The following is a 19,223-nucleotide window of genomic DNA, read 5'->3' on the forward strand; positions in this document are numbered from 1 at the left end:
ACACACACACGCACACACACTCTTAAAAAAGCTCTCTCTGTGCTTCATCACCACACGAGAGAGAGACAGGGCATTAGATGGAAAGCAAAGAATAACACATTAATTTGAGAACTCTGGAGACACAAACCCTCAGCCCTTCTGTCTCACCATCATGAGGTTTGAGGAGATCTTGGATAATGTTGGTGGGTTCTCCAAGTTCCAGTTCCTGGTCCTGCTTATCTTGTGTCTTCCCCGTGCCATCCTTCCACTCCACTTTCTCCTGCACAACTTCATCTCAGTCATACCATCTCACCGCTGTTCCCTTCAGAGTACACAAGAAAATGAGAAGGACAGCTGGGACTCTGAGGTGCTTTCCCTTAGGATTCCCCGCCAGGACGATGGCTCCTTTAGCTCTTGCAGGATTTACAGTCCCCTTCCAGCCTTTAACATCAGCCAAGGAAACCAGTCTGCACCTTGTCCACATGGATGGGTCTACGACCAGTCACAGTTTCTTTCTACAACTGCCACAGAGGTAAGGATGAAAATCTAAGCTCTGTTAGAGTATTTTATTGCAAATGATTAGCACAAGAAAATCTCTACTAAGAAAAACTTCTACTAATAAGAAGAAAAACATTGATTTTTTTCTCTACACGCTGCACTTCATAACAACTCACTGCATTATATTACTGAGCATTCATGGAACAAAGTTACTGATTTATCCAGAGTCTGTTTCCATTCAAACTTAATCAAAGAGAGACAAAACATTACTGATAACACACTAGCTGTTGGTTATGATTGACCAAATCTCACTAAAATCAAATTAATGATGTCTGAATAGAACTAGTAATGATCCAGTATTATTATGTTTAGATTAACACATTTGAAAGGAAACATTGATCATTTTGCACCACTGTGCCCCTCCTGGGCATCAATTCAAACTGAATGTATAGTGTCCCAGATAGTGAATTTATGCATCATTCATAGCACTATACTATATACTATATATATATATATATATATATATACATACACACACACACACACATATATATAGCTTTTCTTTGTACAAGTGTAGGGTTTTTACCTTACAATATAAATTGCCTTGTGGCAACTGTTGTTGTGATTCGGGGCCATATAAATGACATTTAATTGAATTGAACTGAAAATTAATATGGCATGACATTAATTTAGCTGGTAGAAATAACTACTTCCTATTTATGCTTACACTTATATACTATTATACTGTACTTTCATGCTTTTACTTGTGTAAAGAAGCTGAGAGTATCTCAGTTTTCTACTTAAGTGAAGAATATCTATACTTCTGCTTAAGCTAATATCTGTAGTTTTTCTTCTGCTGGTTTTCAGAGATGTAATGAGTGGTTTTTATGAGCCACTGCTGACTTCCTATTTACTTCAAGCTAATAGGAACCCAGGTTCACCCTTAGGTTTCCTTAGCCAGTGTCAAGTAGGCCCATTTAGCAATGGCAATGCCTATTTTATTTACTTAACACATTTCATTACATGTAAGTTCAATGTACTCAACATAGAAGACAAAACATAAAACCTCTGTAGGTTTACAGTGCCTTAATGCAATGGAAGCAGAAAAACAAAACAAAAAACCCCAAAGCAAATCAACAGCACGTATGAAGTGTAAGCCTGGTTCAATAAAAAACATTTTGAGTCTGTTTCTGAATATGTGCACAGTTGTAACTGAGCTCATGCCTGCAGGCAGCTTGTTCCAAAAGAACAGGACCACAATAGCTTAAGGCACCTCCAGCACACTTAAATCTGATTTTGGAAACCTAATTCTGGAGATCTGCACCTCATGACCTGAGACGTCTGACTAAACTGTAAAAAGTGTGCAAGTCAGTCACTAACAGGATTTTAAAAGTAATTCTATATTGTACTGAGAGGCAATGAAGTGACTTAAACTCTACGGTGATATCAAATTTAAACATACCATTAAGGATTCTCTGTGTTGCATTTTGAATGCAACAAATATTTCTGTCTTGTCAATATTCGGTTCTAAAATGTTTCAAGACATCCAGCAGTTAACATCATCATTGCAACTAACATTTGTACACAAATGAGGAACTTGTCTTGGTGTCATGGTGTAAAAATGTTGCATCCTCTCTCATGGTGTGTTCTATCAGTCTGTTTTGCCTCTTGTTGTTTTTTTTATTATTATCATTTTTGTTGCTGCCAGCTGCCAGTTGTTTTGACTTTCATTATCTATGCTGAGTTTTGAATTTGGGCCACTCTCTACCACTGCCACACATCTATTTTTATGACATAAAAAGACAGACGGGAAAAAAAAGGGGATTAATGGACCAATGCCTGACCTTGAGGAACTGACTAAATTTTGTAATGTAAAACTGAAACAAACACTTCTGTATTTAGATAAGATGAAAGCCAATAAAGAACCTGACCCCCAAACCAACTGAGTCATGGAGCCTTTGAAATATAATTTTATGATCAACAGTGTTAACAGCAGCTGTAAGATCAAACAGACCTAAAAGTGAAACTCTCACTGTTGATCTTTAGGTTATTGATGATTTTAGGAAGAGTTGTTTCTGTACTGTGATTGGACCTGAACCTTGATTAGTACTTAAGACTGTGAGATGAAAAATACTAATTTAGAACAGAATATATATAAAGTTCCCCTCTCGCCCCTTTGGACGGTCTATCCTCCAAGCTTAGGTCTTGTACCAGAGGCCTAGGAGCTTGAGGGTCCTGCACAGCATCTTTGCTGTTCTTAGGATTGCGCTCTTCTGGACAGATATCCCAGTTGTTGTTCCTGGGATCTGCTGGTTACACTCGCCTTGCTTGGGGGTCACTGTACTGAGTGCTCTGATTACCACTGGGACCACTGTTACCTTCACCTTCCACATCCTCTCAAGTTCTTCTCTCAGCCCTTGGTACTTCTCCAACTTCTTGTGTTCCTTGCTCTTGATGTTGCTATTGCTCGGTATAGCTACATCTATCACAACAGCAGTCTACCTCGGTCTATCCACCACTAGTCTGTCTGGTTGGTTAGCCATCACCAGTTTGTCTGTCTGTAACTGGAATTCCCACAGGATCTTGGCTCGGTCACTGTCAACCACCCCGAGGGGCGTGTCCGATTTTGATCTAGGGACTCCAGGCCTTCTCAGCACAGATGTTTCTGTGTACTATGCTGGCCACTTGGTAATGGTGTTCCCTGTCTGTAAGCATCTTGCCCCCTGCTGTTATGTGCTGGATTTTCTCAGGGACTCATGGATGCTTGTTGTCTCCTCCTGGACAGTGGTTCTGACACTCACCAGTCCTTGGCCTCCTTCTGCTTAGCGTACAGTCTCAGGGTGCTGGACTTGCAGTGAAACCCTCCATGCATGGTCAGGTGCTTCATTGTCTTGATGTCAGTGGCTCTTCTCCTTTGGCCAGCTTATTATCCCTTATTATTTCTTTGGCTGCTAGTTGGATAGGACCGGTCCCTTCTGGGGATTCTTGGGGATGAGCACTGTTCGGCCTTCAGTTGACCATTCTGGGTGTTTCTCATTGACTACCAGCAGGTTGATTTGTGCTGCCAGACGCTCATAGAGAGCAGGCAGCTTCTTCAGCCAGTAGGCATGAATAATGTTGGTGCCTGGTGCTGTTCACCTTCTCATATTAGAGACTCTTTCTTGGATGTCGCACTCAACGCTCCTTCTGTCATTCTTGGGGCTTGGTACCTAATCTCGGATGGGTATCTGACCCGACATCTTGGTTCCCCCTTTTCATAGCATTTGTGTTGTACCTCATTGATCTCCAGCTGTGATAGCAGTTCTATTGAAATGTTGGAACACTGAGCTACTAGTTGTTTCGCAGTCCCTCTAAATGCTGGATATTGAAGATTCCATAGGTCCCACATCTTCTTCATGTAAACGCTTCCACTGGGGTTTTATGCGTAGTAGTACTCCAACAGTGCCCTGTTGTCATGTCTTGCCCATTTTAAGGCTTCTTGTTCCAGTAGTCCACTTCTCATCAGTGTTTCCTGGTTCCTCAACAACTGACGCAGAACTTGTTAATCCGAGTGACGATCAAGCCAGTGGCTTCAATTATCTGTCTCTCACGCATATCTGAGGTAGGCTTGGTTAGCATGGGTGGTTTAGCCTAGGGACCCTTATGGTATACAGATGCCCTGATCAGGAGAACCCCGAGTCTGAAGTTCTAAAGGCGTGTAGTGTTACCAGTATATCTATCTATCAATCTATATGAATGTGGTGGAATTAAGGCATGGCGGGACCACAGATTGTACTTATGAGCCATTTATTTAGATCACATCACACCATAACACACACCAACCCCTGAGTCCCCGTGTTTTAGCTCGGCAAGGCGTGATTAAGGATGCCGTGCAGGTGCGTCCGCCTTCCCTGCACAGCACCACAGACCACGCCCCACCACATACCCCCATCGCCCAATCGTGGCCGGGGAGCCATCCGGCCGGACACCCGCGCACCTCGTCCCCCGCCTCCGGCGGCCGAGGTGCCCCACACAGCTCCTCCACCGCTTCCCCACCACCAGGTTGGCGGCAGTGGTGTCGACCACGCCTGGAGCAGCGTCGCCAGCTCCGCGATTCGCCCCAGGTGGTGCCCAGCCTGGTCCCGTAGCTCTTCCTGTCTGTGCCGTGCCTCCGACGACTGTGGCCGCCATTTCAGCCAGCATCTGGGCCAGCTCCTCCCTTCCCTGGCTCCGGTAAGGACCCACCGTGTCACCTCCTGGGTTTCGGCACCAGTGTGGTAGAATTAAGGCACCGCGGGACCACAGATCGTACTTATGAGCCATTTATTTAGCTCACATCACACCACAGCACACACCAACACCTGAGTCCCCGTGTTTTAACTCGGCACAATGAATTATTTGAAAAACTTTTTTTTTTTTTTTCTTTTTTCATTTTTCCAAGTTGTCAGCCTTGTGCTTGTGGCAGGAATTTGATCAGATGTGAGGAAGTGCTAAATAAATTTCCAGGAGAGGCTAAGGAATTACCTCTAATATTATATACGCAAATAATTGTTTGAGCAAAAAAAAAAAGTAATTTACAACAGTGTACTACTGAAGAAACAGAAATTAATATAGACTCTTGACAGATAAATGTAATTCTCTTGGTGTCATTGCTGCCATAATCAAAGGTACTTAACCTGTCATTCTGTGATCACAACCTCAGTTTTTTATCTGCTTGTTAACTGCCTGTTGTATGTTGTATCTCTGCAGTGGGATCTGGTGTGCGACAACAAACACCTGAATCAAGCTCTGGCTACTTATTTCTTTCTTGGGGTCACATGTGGAGCCATTCTGTTTGGACAGCTTTCTGACAAGTGAGTTCTTCAGTATTCATTGTTATTTTAAACCCTCAGGATCATCTGGCCCTGTAATCCAAACTGCAGGTGAATTTATACAGTCTATGTCTGAGAAAGAAGTATCAACATGCTTTAAGAAAAGCAATGTGAATAACATACAAACAACAAGCAAAAATGTAGAATATATCCCAGTCGGTGGTTTCAAAGCGTATCATCAGATCTGTAGCAGTATGTTGTAGACAGTCGAGTGAAGAGAGGGGCTGAGCTGTCAACTGACCACAGCCTATTGGTGACTTCGATCAGGTGGTGGGGAAGGGTGCTAACCAAAACCCGGCGCACCCAAATGTATAGTGAGGGGGCTCTGGGAATGCCTGGCTGAGGCCTCGGTCGGCCATGATCAGCACTTCTATTGCTGGGGCTTCTGCACTGAGCTGTGGCCACAAGGTGGTTGGTAGGGATGAGAACTTAGCAATTCTGATTCCATTATCAATATCACTTATCGATTCAATTCTTTATTGATTCCCTTATTGATAAGTAAAGTAAAAATGTTATTATGCATGTTAAAAAAAAAATTCTTAAAAGTAATGCCGTACATTACACCCAGACATACGTTATACTACTTGTTAAGTTGCTTTCATGTTTCTCTGTAAAATGATCTGCAACACAATGTCTCATAAATACTATTTAACAATAAAAAACAACAAGCTACAGCCCCACACATCAACACAAATCCCAACACACATCTTTCTCTTTGTATTTAGGTATGAAAACAAAGCCGACAGCACAAAGCAAAGATGAAAACCAGCACAAAGACACTTCAAAGCAATCACCACAGTGTTTCTACTTTGGACACATGAACATGTAAAAACAGAGGCTGTAGCCTGACTGCTCATCAGTTTGTTACCTGTTTAAGTTCAGCAGCGGCTTCATGGCAAATGACGGCTCACTTTATCACAGTGCTGGGCTGAGCTCAGCATTTACTCAGCTTTAACATCACTCTGGATTCTTGGCGTTAGCATGCTGTCTGTGCAGGTGCTTGTGAAGAGCCGAAGTTGTGTTAACAGTGTAAGGCAGTTATTTCTGTCCTGGAGTAGTCTCCACTTTATCATCGCCCTCTCATCCTTTTGTGCAATAAAATTAAAAGTAATGTTATTGTGGTGCAGGGAGCAATCAGGCAGAAGAAGCAGTCGTATCAGGCTTGGTTAGCCTGTAGGACTTCAGAGGCAGCTGATAGGCACCAGCAGGCCAAGCGGAACACAGCTCAGAAGGTTAAAGAGTTGCTCTACCAACAATGTGTACAGTGTGAGTGGAGTGTCGCTGACTTCAACTGAGGATACTGTGGAAGGCGGTGGAAGGAACACTTTTAGGACTTCTTTAATCCCACTGACAGAGGGAGGAAGCAAAGACTTGGGACGAGGGGGAGGACTCAAGCATTACCTGGGGCGAGGTCCCAGAGGCAGTGTGGCGGGGTGTTTTGTGGCTCAGCTACAGGGGAGGGGTTGGGTTCCCTATTTCAGTAGCTGACAGTGCCCAGAGGAGAAAGCTGTGTGGTGCGTGCGAGCTGAAGAGGGCAGCTGAAATGCAGATGGTGGAAGATTTGGCGGTGATGCACCAGGAGCAGGCGGCTGTGCATAGTGAACAGCTAAAGAAACTGCAGGTCCAGGCAGATGCAAACGGTTTCATCAAACCTTTTTGGTCACTCTGGCTCCTGCCAGTGGTGCTCCACCAAATAGAGGAAAGCGACGATTCAGAGGCTTTAGTTGAGATTTTCTAAACCAAAGTGAGAGATGTGCCCATAACTGGGCAAGGAATGGGCCTTGACACTGCTGTTGGGGGAGGTCCAGGTGGCCGCTCTTAGCCTCCCTGTCATGGTTAGGGCCTCGTTTGAAGATATTTGGCAGGCAATCTTGGGCTGACTGGATCTCTCCCCGGAGGGCCATCGCCGCTGCTTCCGGGAGGATCAGACGGGCCGGGAGACATGCCCCTCGCTAGGGGCTGCATGATGTTGCAGGCAGGTGGGTGCAGCCAGGCCCCACACCAGGAGAGGTGTGACCACTGGACGTGGTAGTACGAGAAAGGTTTGTTGAGCGGATGGCCAGCCGGTGATAGCAGACCAACCCCGCCCTCCTGGCCGCGAGGCCCTCGAGATTGCTGTAACCCAGTCAGAAGATCACTTGGCAGCGCAGCTGGCACGCGGCAGGAAGTCAACTAATTCCAGCCCCAAGGAGGAGGTTCCATGAGGCTTCCCCAGCCCAGCCAGCTGCTGAGCACCAACACCTTCCTTCTCCGGTAGAGACCTACTCTATACCTGGGCTGCATGCAAGCCCTGGTCCACCTAACCCTGGTTCACCTGGGGCAGACAGTAGACACAGTACTGTTTGTCATGGTACTTGTCACGGTATGATAGTAGGCACGGTAGTGATGTTATCCATATATGACAAATAAAACTTAAAACTGAAACTTGAAACATTTCACATAATAACAGATGGTTTACCGTCTCTTCTGCTCCTGACCCTTCACTTAAGCTCTGCAGCCTGAAGTCCTTCTTTTACCTTTGTGAAATATAGTGGTCTTTCCATGTAGAGAAGTTCTGAGTGATGCAGAGCCAAGAGCTATTCTTCAGTGTAAACAACTGAATGGGTTCCCTGCCACAGTGTTAAAAATGTCCAAATAGTAGGAAGATTCATACTACTACTATAATAAATTGAGCAACCATATTCAAAAAGGTTGATACTTAACAAGGTAATAAAATACGGAGCTGCTGAATCAGATATAGTGAACTGTGCCACAGACAGTGAAAAAGTACTACACTGCTCAAAAAAATTAATGGGACAGATTTCATTTGGAAAAAAAAAAAGTGTTCGATATCTAAACAGATATGGACTGGGTAATATGTTAGGAATGAAAGCATGCCCCAATGTTTAATGGGAATGAAAATGATCAACCTACATACAGCTGAATTCAAAGATATCCCAAAAATCAAAGTGGAAAAAATGATGCAGCGGACTATTCCATTTTACCAAATTTATTTTGCAACAATGCAAAATAGTACTCAGTAGTACAAGTATGCATGCATGGTGCATGTTCCTCATGAGATGACAGATGATGTCATGGAGGATCATCGCCCAGACCTGGACCAGGGCATCACTGCACTCCTAAGACAGTCTCAGGTGCAACCTGGCAGTGTTGGAAGGACTGAAACATAATATTCCAGAGGTGTTCTGTTGGATTTACATCAGGCGAGTGTGGCGGAGAGTGGTATCAGTTCCTCTAGGAACTGCATACTCTTACCACATTCGGCCAATGTCATAGGAGGAACCTAGGATCCACTGTACCAGTATAGGGTCTAACAATGATTTCATCCTGATATCTAATGGCAGTCAGGTTGCCTTTGCCTAATCTGTAGAGGTCTATGTGTCCCTCTATGGCTATGCCTTCCCAGACCATCACTGACCCACCTCCAAGCCAAAGACCCACGAGCCAAAGAATTTCATTATGGGTAAATGTGGCTACAGTGTTTATCTGTATATGACAATAAAACTTGAAACACATCATGCTGAATGATGTTACAGGCAGCATAATTTTCTCCATGTCTTCTCCAGACTCCAGATTTTCCAGAATCTGTCACATGTGCTCAGGGTGAACCTGCTCTCATCTGTAAAAAAAACAACAACACACAATTCTGATATGCTATGTCAGTCGCGCTCCCTCAGTACACCCTCATGAAGTCTGTGTCTGATTGTTTGGTCAAATTCATACCACTGGCCCACTGGAGGTCATTTCATAGCTCTGGCAGTGTCCTGTTCCTTCTTTCTCAAAGGAGCAGATTCCAGTCCTTTTCATGGGTTAAGGACCCTTTATGTCCAACTCTCTTACACTGCCCTTCTCCTGGAATCTCTTACATGCTTTTGAGACTGCTGCGAAACACAGCAAACTTTACGCCAATAGCACGTAATGATTTACCATCCTGGAGGAGATGGGACTACCTGTTCAACCTTTGTAGGGTCCAGATATCATACTACCAGTAGTGACACTGAATGTAAAACTAGTGCAAAAACCATCAGATAAGATGAAGAGACATAAAATATCATTGGCCTGCACCTGTAAAACCGTTCCTGTTTTTTTTTTTTTTGTTTGTTTTTTTTGGGGGGGGGGTCATTGTTTCCCACTAGTAAATCTGTTGTTAATTTCATTGCCACCAAAGCAGCCAAAACTCATTTACAACCCCATCTGCCACTTAACTGACCAGAGCAATGCCCCAGAAATTTAACTGACTTGGGATCCTGATTCTGGGATTCACTTTTTCCGCAGCATATTTAAAGAAATTAAAACTTTCAAGATTAGAAGTTTGAAAAGTTGAGTTCTATTTAGTAAAAATCTAAAGGATAATAACTAAAGCTTTAATTCAGCTGTAATTTGTTTAGTTAAAATTATGGCTTTATAACAATTAGATTGACTCAGATGTTTCTTCATCTAAGCCAGGCGTTGCACTACGTCATTGTTGTCCTGTGACTCATTATTACAACCAGCCTTTGTTCAGACAAAGTCAGCTGCTACTGTACTGATAAGAAAAACAAGCATGTCTGCTTATGTTAGGAAGTGGAAGGGAGATGTGGAGGGGCTTGGGGGTAGGTCCAGATTGTACTTAAGTAAAAAAAAAAAAAAAAGAAGAAGAAGCTTAAAACATAAATCATTCCATTTTGTAGTAATGACAAGTTTATGTAGTCTTCTTTAATATACAGCTGTGTGAAGAAAAAGTCATGTGGAGACTGTTTTGTAATCACTGACATGGACTTATTAGGTAACTAACATTTTGGGATTATTCAACATGTCACATGAGACAGACACACACACAGAGAGCTCATATTTCGTGTGATGCGGTTAAGTTTTTGAATCATTTTTGGTGCCACACAATCAGTATAATCTTCATTTTCTATGAAGTATTAGTATTCATTTTCTACAGAGTCACATAAGCATTTGTCATATTGCCCTCCATTTCATGGTCTATTTATTTTTTTCAACTAATTAAGTAATTTCTTGATCTACAGAAGACACACCTAACAAGTGACATTATAAGCCACATTGCTGCAACTGTAAGGTCCATTTAGTGCCATGCTAATGTGTTTAATCTCATTACATGACCTTTAATGCAAAAAAACAAAAATGTCCTTGGAATGTAAAAAACCCAGAAATTATCCTGCAGTTCTAGCTCATCTAATACAGTTGAAACTCATTGCTAAAATTTGTATGTTGCAGATTTGGTCGTAAGTCAATGATTCTGGTGGCTTTCATTGCCTCCACGACATTAGGAGCCACTTCTGCCTTCTCCACTTCCTACACTATGTTTGCAATCTCCAGAGCAGTCTGTGGTGCAGCCCTCAGTGGGATGTCAATCATTGGTGTGGTCCTCGGTAAGAAATTTATGAAACACGTCTAATGTCCATTCACTTAAATTTCACTTAAATACATTTCTACAGTACCCCTTTAATCAGTGTAAAACCTGCTGTGAAGTGTTGTGCAATGTTTTTTGTTTATTGGATATTATTCTTCATAAAAATCTAACTTTTTAAATCATATCATCTGAACTCTTTCTTTCCTTCAAAAATATGTTTCATCATTATGCATTGATTTGATCGTTAGTGGTCTAAAGATAGAGAGAAATGTAACGGCAGTCTGCAAATGCTTTTTGTGTTCTATTATGCAGAAGGTGTCTTTTGGCACTGGTGGGTCAGTGATGAGAGCAATATTAGCCTGCTTTTAGTCGGAGACCTACAAAGTCCACGTTAGGTTGGGAGTAGCTCTGGCATACTGTGTAATTCACAGGTTTGTCAGCCAGAAAGATGTGATATATAATGCCCTTGCTCACCATTCCTCTTTTCTAGTTCTGAAATGCCCTTCTGAGTTTTTTCCAGTGTTTCACAGTACCTGTCAGCATTTCTTGTGGTCCCAACAGGCAGAAAGTCATCAACAATATCCCCTTTCGGTCCGAAAACACAGTTGCGCAATGCCCGCACTGCGCGCACTGTGCGTAAGCATTCTCCATAACACCGTGCGTCCACACGTCGCCCGTCAAACTGTCGCTCTCCTGCAAGACTTCGGTTGGAAGTTCATCGCCCGCCCACCCACCCTATAGTCTGGACTTCGCACCCAGTGACTACAACCTGTTCTGAACGCGATTCTGCGAAAGCAGTGAGCGGATATGACATGGGCATTGTAAAACTCCCACAGCGCCTGCAAAAATGTAGAAAAATAAATAAATGTGTTTACCCACACCATCTCATTTAATGTTTTTACTTTATTTTCATCATTATTTACATTGTAGATTCTCACTGAAGGCATCAAAACAACGAATGAACACATTTGGAATGTCGTAAACAAAAAAGTGTGAAATAACTCAAAACATATTTTAATTCTTTAAAATAGCCATCCTTTGCTTTGATTACTGCTTTGCACAGGAGTTCCCAGAGATACTGAGCACTTGTTGACCCATTTGCCTTTACTCTCTGGTCCATCTCATCCCAAAACATCTCCATTGGGTTAAGGCCAGATGACTGTGGAGGCCAGGCTGCCTGGCGCAGCACTCTATCACTCTCCTTCTTGGTCAAAAAGCCGTTATACAGTCTGCAGGTGTGTTTGAGGTCATTGTTCTGTTAAAAAAATATTCACTGATAATGATGATCCTAACCCCATTAAGAAGGCAAGAAGTTCCACTAATGAACACTGAGAAGGCACACCTGTGAAGTGAAACCATTTTCAGGCCAAGGGTTTGCAGCGCTGTCAACAAAGCAAAGGATAGCTACTTTCAGGAATCTAAAATATAAGAGATATCTAGAGTTATTCATCAAGTTTTTATTTGCTTCATATATTTGATGTCTCCAGTGTGTATCTACAATGTACAGTACTATGTGTAAACTTCTGATTTTTTTTTAATTTAAATTGGTCTATTTATATTTTTATTAATTTGGTACAACTATTCTGAATCCAGCATGAAAGTGGAATGAAAACAGCATTTACTTAAATTCTGTTATGCAGAATTTTGTTTTAAAAACATATTCTACATTTTCTCTTGCATTTTTGCGAAGTATAACTATATATTTTTCAGACATTGCCAGTAGTTGTCTTTTGCAATGTTAAGTTTTTTTTATTAGTGTGTGATCAAACGTGGGACTTTGCAGGACTGCTAGATTATTTTTTTTAAATATTTTAACTATTCAATAGTGAGACATTATTTGATGTAACAAAGACAAGTAAAATTTCAGGTTTTTATCTTTAATAGTTTTTGAGATATTCATGTTGAAACATGACCTCAGACACTTTCTTTTACTTCCTCCTCAGGTATTGAATGGACAGATATAAAGCACCGTACCTTTGCTGGTACTGTTATGAGTTTATCTTGGAGTGTTGGGAACATGTTTCTGGCCCTGCTGGCCTACTTTATACGAGACTGGAGGCATTTGACTTTAGCAGTGACAGCACCCTGCATTACTGCCATCATTCCCTGGTGGTAAGGAGTTTCCATTTCAATACTAACAGAAAACATGTTATTGTCTGTGTGTTTTTAAAATCCAGTTTCTTCTGCCTCACTTCAGGTGGCTTCCTGAATCAGCCCGGTGGTTGCTGGCTAATGGGAGAGTGGAGGAAGCCAAGAAGTATCTGATTCAGTGTGCTAAAGTCAATGGGAAGAATGAATACATATCCAAACTGGATAGTGAGGTGAAGCTAATGTTACTTGTGTGCAAAATTAACATCTACAGCTATATAAGGTTTAGAGTAGCATTTCAAATACGATTGCTTTTACACTGGAAAAAGCATCAGGATGTTGATGTCTGTTAATCAAGCTTTCAGTCCCCCCAAACCATTTTTAACCTACAATCAAGCTTTACACCTCAGTGCAATTGTCCAAAACAAAAAGTTCACAAAAGGCACTGGAACTCCAGAAACAGTTCAGAGGGCTCGCCTGGAGGTTTGACGGCACGAGTGCAAAACAGAGCAGTTCAAGGGGCTGACCTGGATGTTGACAGCACAGGATTTCAGGCCAAAACATTTCAGGAGGCTGACTGCATGGAAAAATAGTTCAGGAGGCCAACTGTGGAGCCAGCGCTGGCGGCAGAGCAGTTCTGGAGGCTGACAGCAGAGCCAGTAGCAGTAATGAGACAATCCAGGTTGCCAGCCGTTAGGAAAGCGGCGACGGCGCAGGTGAAGCAAGTCCAGACGAAAAAAACAAAAAACAAAACAAAAAAACTTTTTTGGTTTATTGTACCAGGTTTATTTTTTTTGGCAATTTTGCATATGTACTATGGATTTTATCATACATATTATTAACAGTTGTATTGATGCATAGCAACTTGAAATGGTCCAAAAACTTTAAAGAGTAGCTCAATTAATATTGCAATTACTATTGTTGTTATTCAATTAATTTTAATAAAATGGTGTCAAATCACATCAGCAGGTGCCTCAAGGCAAGCGAAATAAACCTGAATTAAAAGAAAATAGAATTGAATTCAATAGTTAATGGATTTGCTTTTCTTGCAAAAGATCTCTAATTCAAGAACAAGAGTAGACACGCTCAGCACCAGAGGGTCACAAGCTGAGTGTTTCATCCAAGGGGTATCTGACATCAAATCTGTGCCAATTCAAACATATCAATCCATCTACTGTGGTGACCCCTTGGGAAATAAGTGAGCAGCTGACTGCACTTTTTAAAATATATATTTTTACTTTTCCGTACTGCAGGTTCTGGTGAAGGTGACAGTTTCTGAGGTGGCTGAGAAGAACCACTCCTATCTGGATTTGGTCAAAACACCTAAGCTGAGGAAGATCACACTTGTCTCTGGATTCTTCTGGTATCAAGTCATTCTTCGAAAGCACTACTTGCTACTGTTGTCATTTCATGTATTTGTGTGTTTTCATTTTGTGTTGCTGAACCTCCAGGTTTGCTGTTGCTTTCCTGTACTATGGGATTAGTTTCAAGATCTCAGGTTTTGGAGTCAATATCTACCTCACTCAGTTCATCTATGGTGCCATTGAAGTTCCTGCCAAAGTCTTCGCCTTCTTCATCTTGGACTGGATTGGTCGACGAAATGGCCAGGCGTGGTTTCTAATCATAACAGGATCTCTGATTGGAATAAACACATTCATTCCTCTAGGTTAAATAACTTCCTGCCCTATTTACACTTAAAGTAAATGAGACTTGCAGACCTTTCTTTATTTAGTTAGTTTTAGTTAGCGTCATAAATCCACTCCAAGGTTTCTGATACCTTACACATCTTTGATCTGTTTCTTGTTCAGAGTTCTCTGTGCTTCGTACATGCATTGCTGTTGTGGCAAAAGGTTTCTCTGAGGCAGCTTTCACCACCGCATTCCTTTATTCGGCTGAACTCTACCCAACTGTCCTCAGGTATAACCCCTTGAGGGTTCTGAAGCATCACCATTTAACATCAAGTGCGCAGAACTAATGCTCTTTTAGTTACAAATTTTATGCAGTAAATGTACTTTGTGATGCAGCATTAAAACCATAGTTCCTGGTTGTGTTGTTGGGCAGGCAATGTGGTATAGGTTACACCTCGTGTATCTGTCGGATTGGGAGTTCCCTGGCTCCACTGATCATGCTGCTGGATGATGCCTGGCATCTTCTGCCCCCTCTGATCTTTGCTGGCACTGGAATTATCAGCGGCAGCTTGGTCTTCCTGCTCCCAGAGACACTCAATGTCCGTCTGCCTGAAAACATTGTTGATGTTGAAGAGGGAAGGTACGGTATAGACAAGACAGCAAAAAAGCAAATCAGAGAGTAACATTCAAACATGAGTCATAAGTTAAATTTAATCTCAAAGTATCTGTATTCTGGAAGTACTTTATTGCTTTAATGCTATCACACCATAGACATAAACTGTGAACACATACCAACAAACAGACCAAACCTGCCTCACTGTCAAGATAATCAGTAGGGATGGGAATAAGATAAGAAATTAGCACTTTGTTTCTGTTATCGATATCACTTAGGAATCCAACTCCTTATCAATTCCGTTGTCAATTCTCATTGGGTTCTTATTGGCTCCGCTTTCAGAGTCACCATCTTCGCTAAGCAGATGTCACTTAATTACTTTCACATTTCTCTGTAAAATGACCTGAAAAGATTTGTCTCATAATTACCATTTAAACAATATAAACCTATATGCTACAGTCTCACACAAGCCAACGTGAATTCGAATCCTAATGAGGAGACACACAAGCTTTCTAGTATTTAGGTACAAACACAAAGCCGACAGCAATAAGCAAAGATGAATACCAGAGAGAAGGGGGGGGGATTCAAAGCAATCACAACAGTTATCCTACTTTAGAAACATGAACAATTAAAAACAGAGGCTGCAGCCTGACTGCTCATCAGATTGTTCCCTGTTGAAGTTCAGGGTCTGGCTTCTGGGATGGGGTCACTCAGCTTTATCATCACTTTGGGTTCTTGTCTAGCTTAGTGTTAGTATGCTGTCTGTGCAAGCGCTTGCAAAGAGTGGAAGCTGTCCTAGAGCAGCAGCACTCTTGTTCTTTATGCAAAAGAAATCAGAGCGGGGTCAGAATATCCACCTTGCAGACTGTGCCACTATTTTCTTCCTCTGGCACACAAACTGAAATCAGTTGATTGTAATACAAGTGCAAGTGGAATCGATAAGCAATAAGGTTGATAGGCATTCAGAATAACAATTCCAAGGAACTGAACTTGGTGCCCTTTTATTATATTTTGTCCACCCAGACCTTACAGGTCACTTTTGACAAGTTCTTGACAAGTACTGGATTTTGTTAAGAAAAGTAAAACATGGAAAAGTCATGTCAATGTTGCTGTCTTAAATTACTGATGCTTTATTTTACTCTTAACAAATAAGAGAAAAAAATGACTGTTTTTATCTGTTTTTCTTTTCTATGTAGACACAGGCAGGCTGATGCAAAGGAAGATGCAGAGATTGAGCTGGTAAACTGTACAGAGGCAGCAGCGTCGAAAGAAGACTGATCAGCTGCTGGCCAGAGAAGACTTTCTTTTTGATGGTTCTGGTTCATTAACACATGAATTATTGCTCACTATTGGGAGTTTACAGACTAGTGACTATTCTGTTCTGATCTTCATTTTGACCTCATATTGTTTCAGTTAGGACTGTTCAGTACAATATAGCATGCATCATCATTTGTCATTTTATTGTTTCAAGCCTTGAAGTCTAACTTCAAAACTGTCAACCAACCGCTACTCATACTCAGCTTTCAATGTTAATAACAAACACTTGTTTGAGGTTGTCTTTCCTGGTTTGTTCTGTGTTCCCTGGTACCACAGTCTCATCTGCAATTGTCTTTTTCTTTTACACGTTCCCCTGTCTGGTCCTCTATGTTAAGTTAACCCTTGTTTCTCGTTCAGTCGCATCTTCCTGTTTTTTTTCCCCCAGTAACTGTGGCTTTCTGTGACTCTTGTTGTGTTTACTTCCCCTTTCTCATCATGTTTCTAGTTACAGCTGTGTGTTCCACCTGGTGCCTCTCCTCTTATTGTCCTGAGTGTATATGTTTTTTATTGTCTGCAATCCATTATATGGAAGAGGTGCTCTTTAGAGCGGATACACACAGGCTAAAAATATCAACAAACTCTGAGGCACTCTCTTTCAAACAGACTCTTTTATTTTCACAGAATGGGTATAATTAATTCAAAAACAAACAAACAAAAAACTGGATCTGAATCTTTTCTAGTAGTGTTTCATCAATAGTGATCTACCACATATGACATTCCACCAATAGTTTCTACTGTTGGGGGAGGTGGGATTGAAAGAAATTGAAGATGTAATGAGCTTAGCTCTTATTACATCAGAGATGGTAAACGAGTTTAACATCCAACCTTTTAAAGTGATAATCAGTGCTAAAACAGTTTATCTATATGTGATTTTGCTAACAGTTGACTGTTTTCTGATCAAAAATCTAATCAAAGTAAATGTAATTATTATGTTGAATGAGACTGTCTGTAGACTCCTCTTGTTAATGTTTTTGGCAAAGCAGATATTGTTGGCACAAGAAAGCATTCAGACCATGAGCTTGCTAAAACAGGTTAAAAACAAGTTAAACACTTTATAGTCTGTTTAAAGTCTAGTATCATATTCTATATGTTCATGTTTGTGGTGGATATCCTGTGAGCAATAAAAAACAGTTGTTCATGAGCACCGACACACAGGTCCATATCTTGATTTTTATATAAAACATAAAATGTATAAGCACCCAAGAAGACATCGTGAACACTTCCTGGCCATCCAGTGAAACTGTTGGGAAGACAATGTTGGAGAAACGTGAACATTTTATTTGTACTGTATAATCTGCAGATTCTGACAGAAATCTGCAACTATCCTTTGAAGCACCGCTCCTCTAAAACAGCAATAAGGATAATTATTAGGCCAAATGTAAATAACAAAATAACTTTATAACTTAAAGCAAAATTGGGAAACGTAAAGTCCGAAACAAGTCTTTATATTAAGGCCATTAGTCAAACAATACTGTTCGGTCTGGGTCTAAACAGAGCGTGTTGTGTGTGACGTCTTCTTTTCCGCATGCGGGCCGCTTTGAGGGTTCACACTAGAGTGCGTTTGCTGTCACATTTTATCTGTAGTGTGAACAAGCAAAAAAATTGGATTTGATTAAAAAATCGGAATTGAGCATTAAGACCTGCAGTGTGAATGTAGCCAAAAAGAAAAACTCTTGTCTCCCCTTAGTCTGCTATCAAAGGGTTAGAGTTTATCCACAATCTGCATGCGCAAACCATCTGCAGGCCTCACAGCTTTCCTGTTTTCAGGTGGACATGCTCTCAGAAACAAAGCTATGAAACTGAAAAAAAGTTTCGGTGACAAGAGCCAGTTGTGGCAACAAGATGCCACACACACACACTATGTATTAGTTATAATAATAATAATAATGGATTGGATTTATATAGCGCTTTTCAAGGCACCCAAAGCGCTTTACAATGCCACTATTCATTCACTCTCGCATTCACACACTGGTGGAGGCAAGCTACGGTTGTAGCCACAGCTGCCCTGGGGCAGACTGACAGAAGCGAGGCTGCCATATCGCGCCATCGGCCCCTCTGGCCAACACCAGTAGGCGGTAGGGTAAAGTGTCTTGCCCAAGGACACAACGACCAGGACAGAGAGCCCGGGGATCGAACCGGCGACCTTCCGGTTACAGATACGCTTCCCAATACACACACATAGACAAAAATCAACAAATCAAAACTTACAATATTTACAATAACTAAAAACTGTGTAATTAGGCTTTTAAATGTTTTCTAAAATAAGGAATAGTAGCTAGTTCTCTATTTGCATAAGGCAGTTAATTCCACTTAAAAGATGCTCTAAATATAACAGTTTTTCAAAAAGTTACTTTTAACTTGAGGAATTACTAAATTGCAGTTTGTTAGAAATCGTGTTGCATGATTATGTATTTCATCTGGATACTGCAGTTGAGCAGAGAAACAAATGTGATGTGCTTAACAGTATTGCTTTCTTTATAAATAAAAGTAAGCCGTAGTGTAATTTAGCTTGTACACGCAGCCAGAAAAGTTTATTATGCATTTGATTGATACTAGTATAGTATGAACATCTTAACATTACTCTAGCCGCCCTATTCTTGTCACGGCTGCGGCAGCAGTCATGTGGGGTTGAAGGGAAAAGGACCCAATCGTAGGCACTGATGATGCAATGAATGAGCTTTATTTACATGAGGTGATAATACAGAAACTAAGAACAAACCTAAACTGGGACAATCTAACCAACAAATATGAAACCATAACTCAGAGGGAAAACATGCTATGATGATATGGTAGCCGCATGAAATGATGGTGGTTTTCCTTTAGTGCGAACAACTGCATGTCAGTTTCACACTTGGTCTAACACTGGTCTTTCAATCTCCCGCTGGAGAGCCGTG

The 19,223-nt window shown here is 41.4% G+C and overlaps 1 protein-coding gene across 1 annotated transcript; it reads left to right on the forward strand.

Annotated features, from left to right (window-relative positions):
* The first annotated feature begins 1 nt into the window (after window position 1).
* Window positions 2–17,460, forward strand: slc22a7a (solute carrier family 22 member 7a). Its single transcript, XM_084930066.1, has 10 exons — window positions 2–511; window positions 5,206–5,309; window positions 10,548–10,702; window positions 12,627–12,795; window positions 12,881–13,004; window positions 14,025–14,134; window positions 14,223–14,437; window positions 14,580–14,688; window positions 14,833–15,039; window positions 16,209–17,460. The coding sequence occupies exons 1-10, from the start codon at window positions 152–154 to the stop codon at window positions 16,288–16,290; spliced, it is 1,635 nt and encodes a 544-aa protein (XP_084786192.1). The 5' UTR covers window positions 2–151; the 3' UTR covers window positions 16,291–17,460.
* The last annotated feature ends 1,763 nt before the right edge of the window (window positions 17,461–19,223 follow it).

This window comes from Perissodus microlepis, chromosome 6, assembly GCF_051167445.1.
Source record: "Perissodus microlepis isolate ML-2025 ecotype Zambia chromosome 6, ASM5116744v1, whole genome shotgun sequence".
NCBI classification, from domain to species: domain Eukaryota; kingdom Metazoa; phylum Chordata; class Actinopteri; order Cichliformes; family Cichlidae; genus Perissodus; species Perissodus microlepis.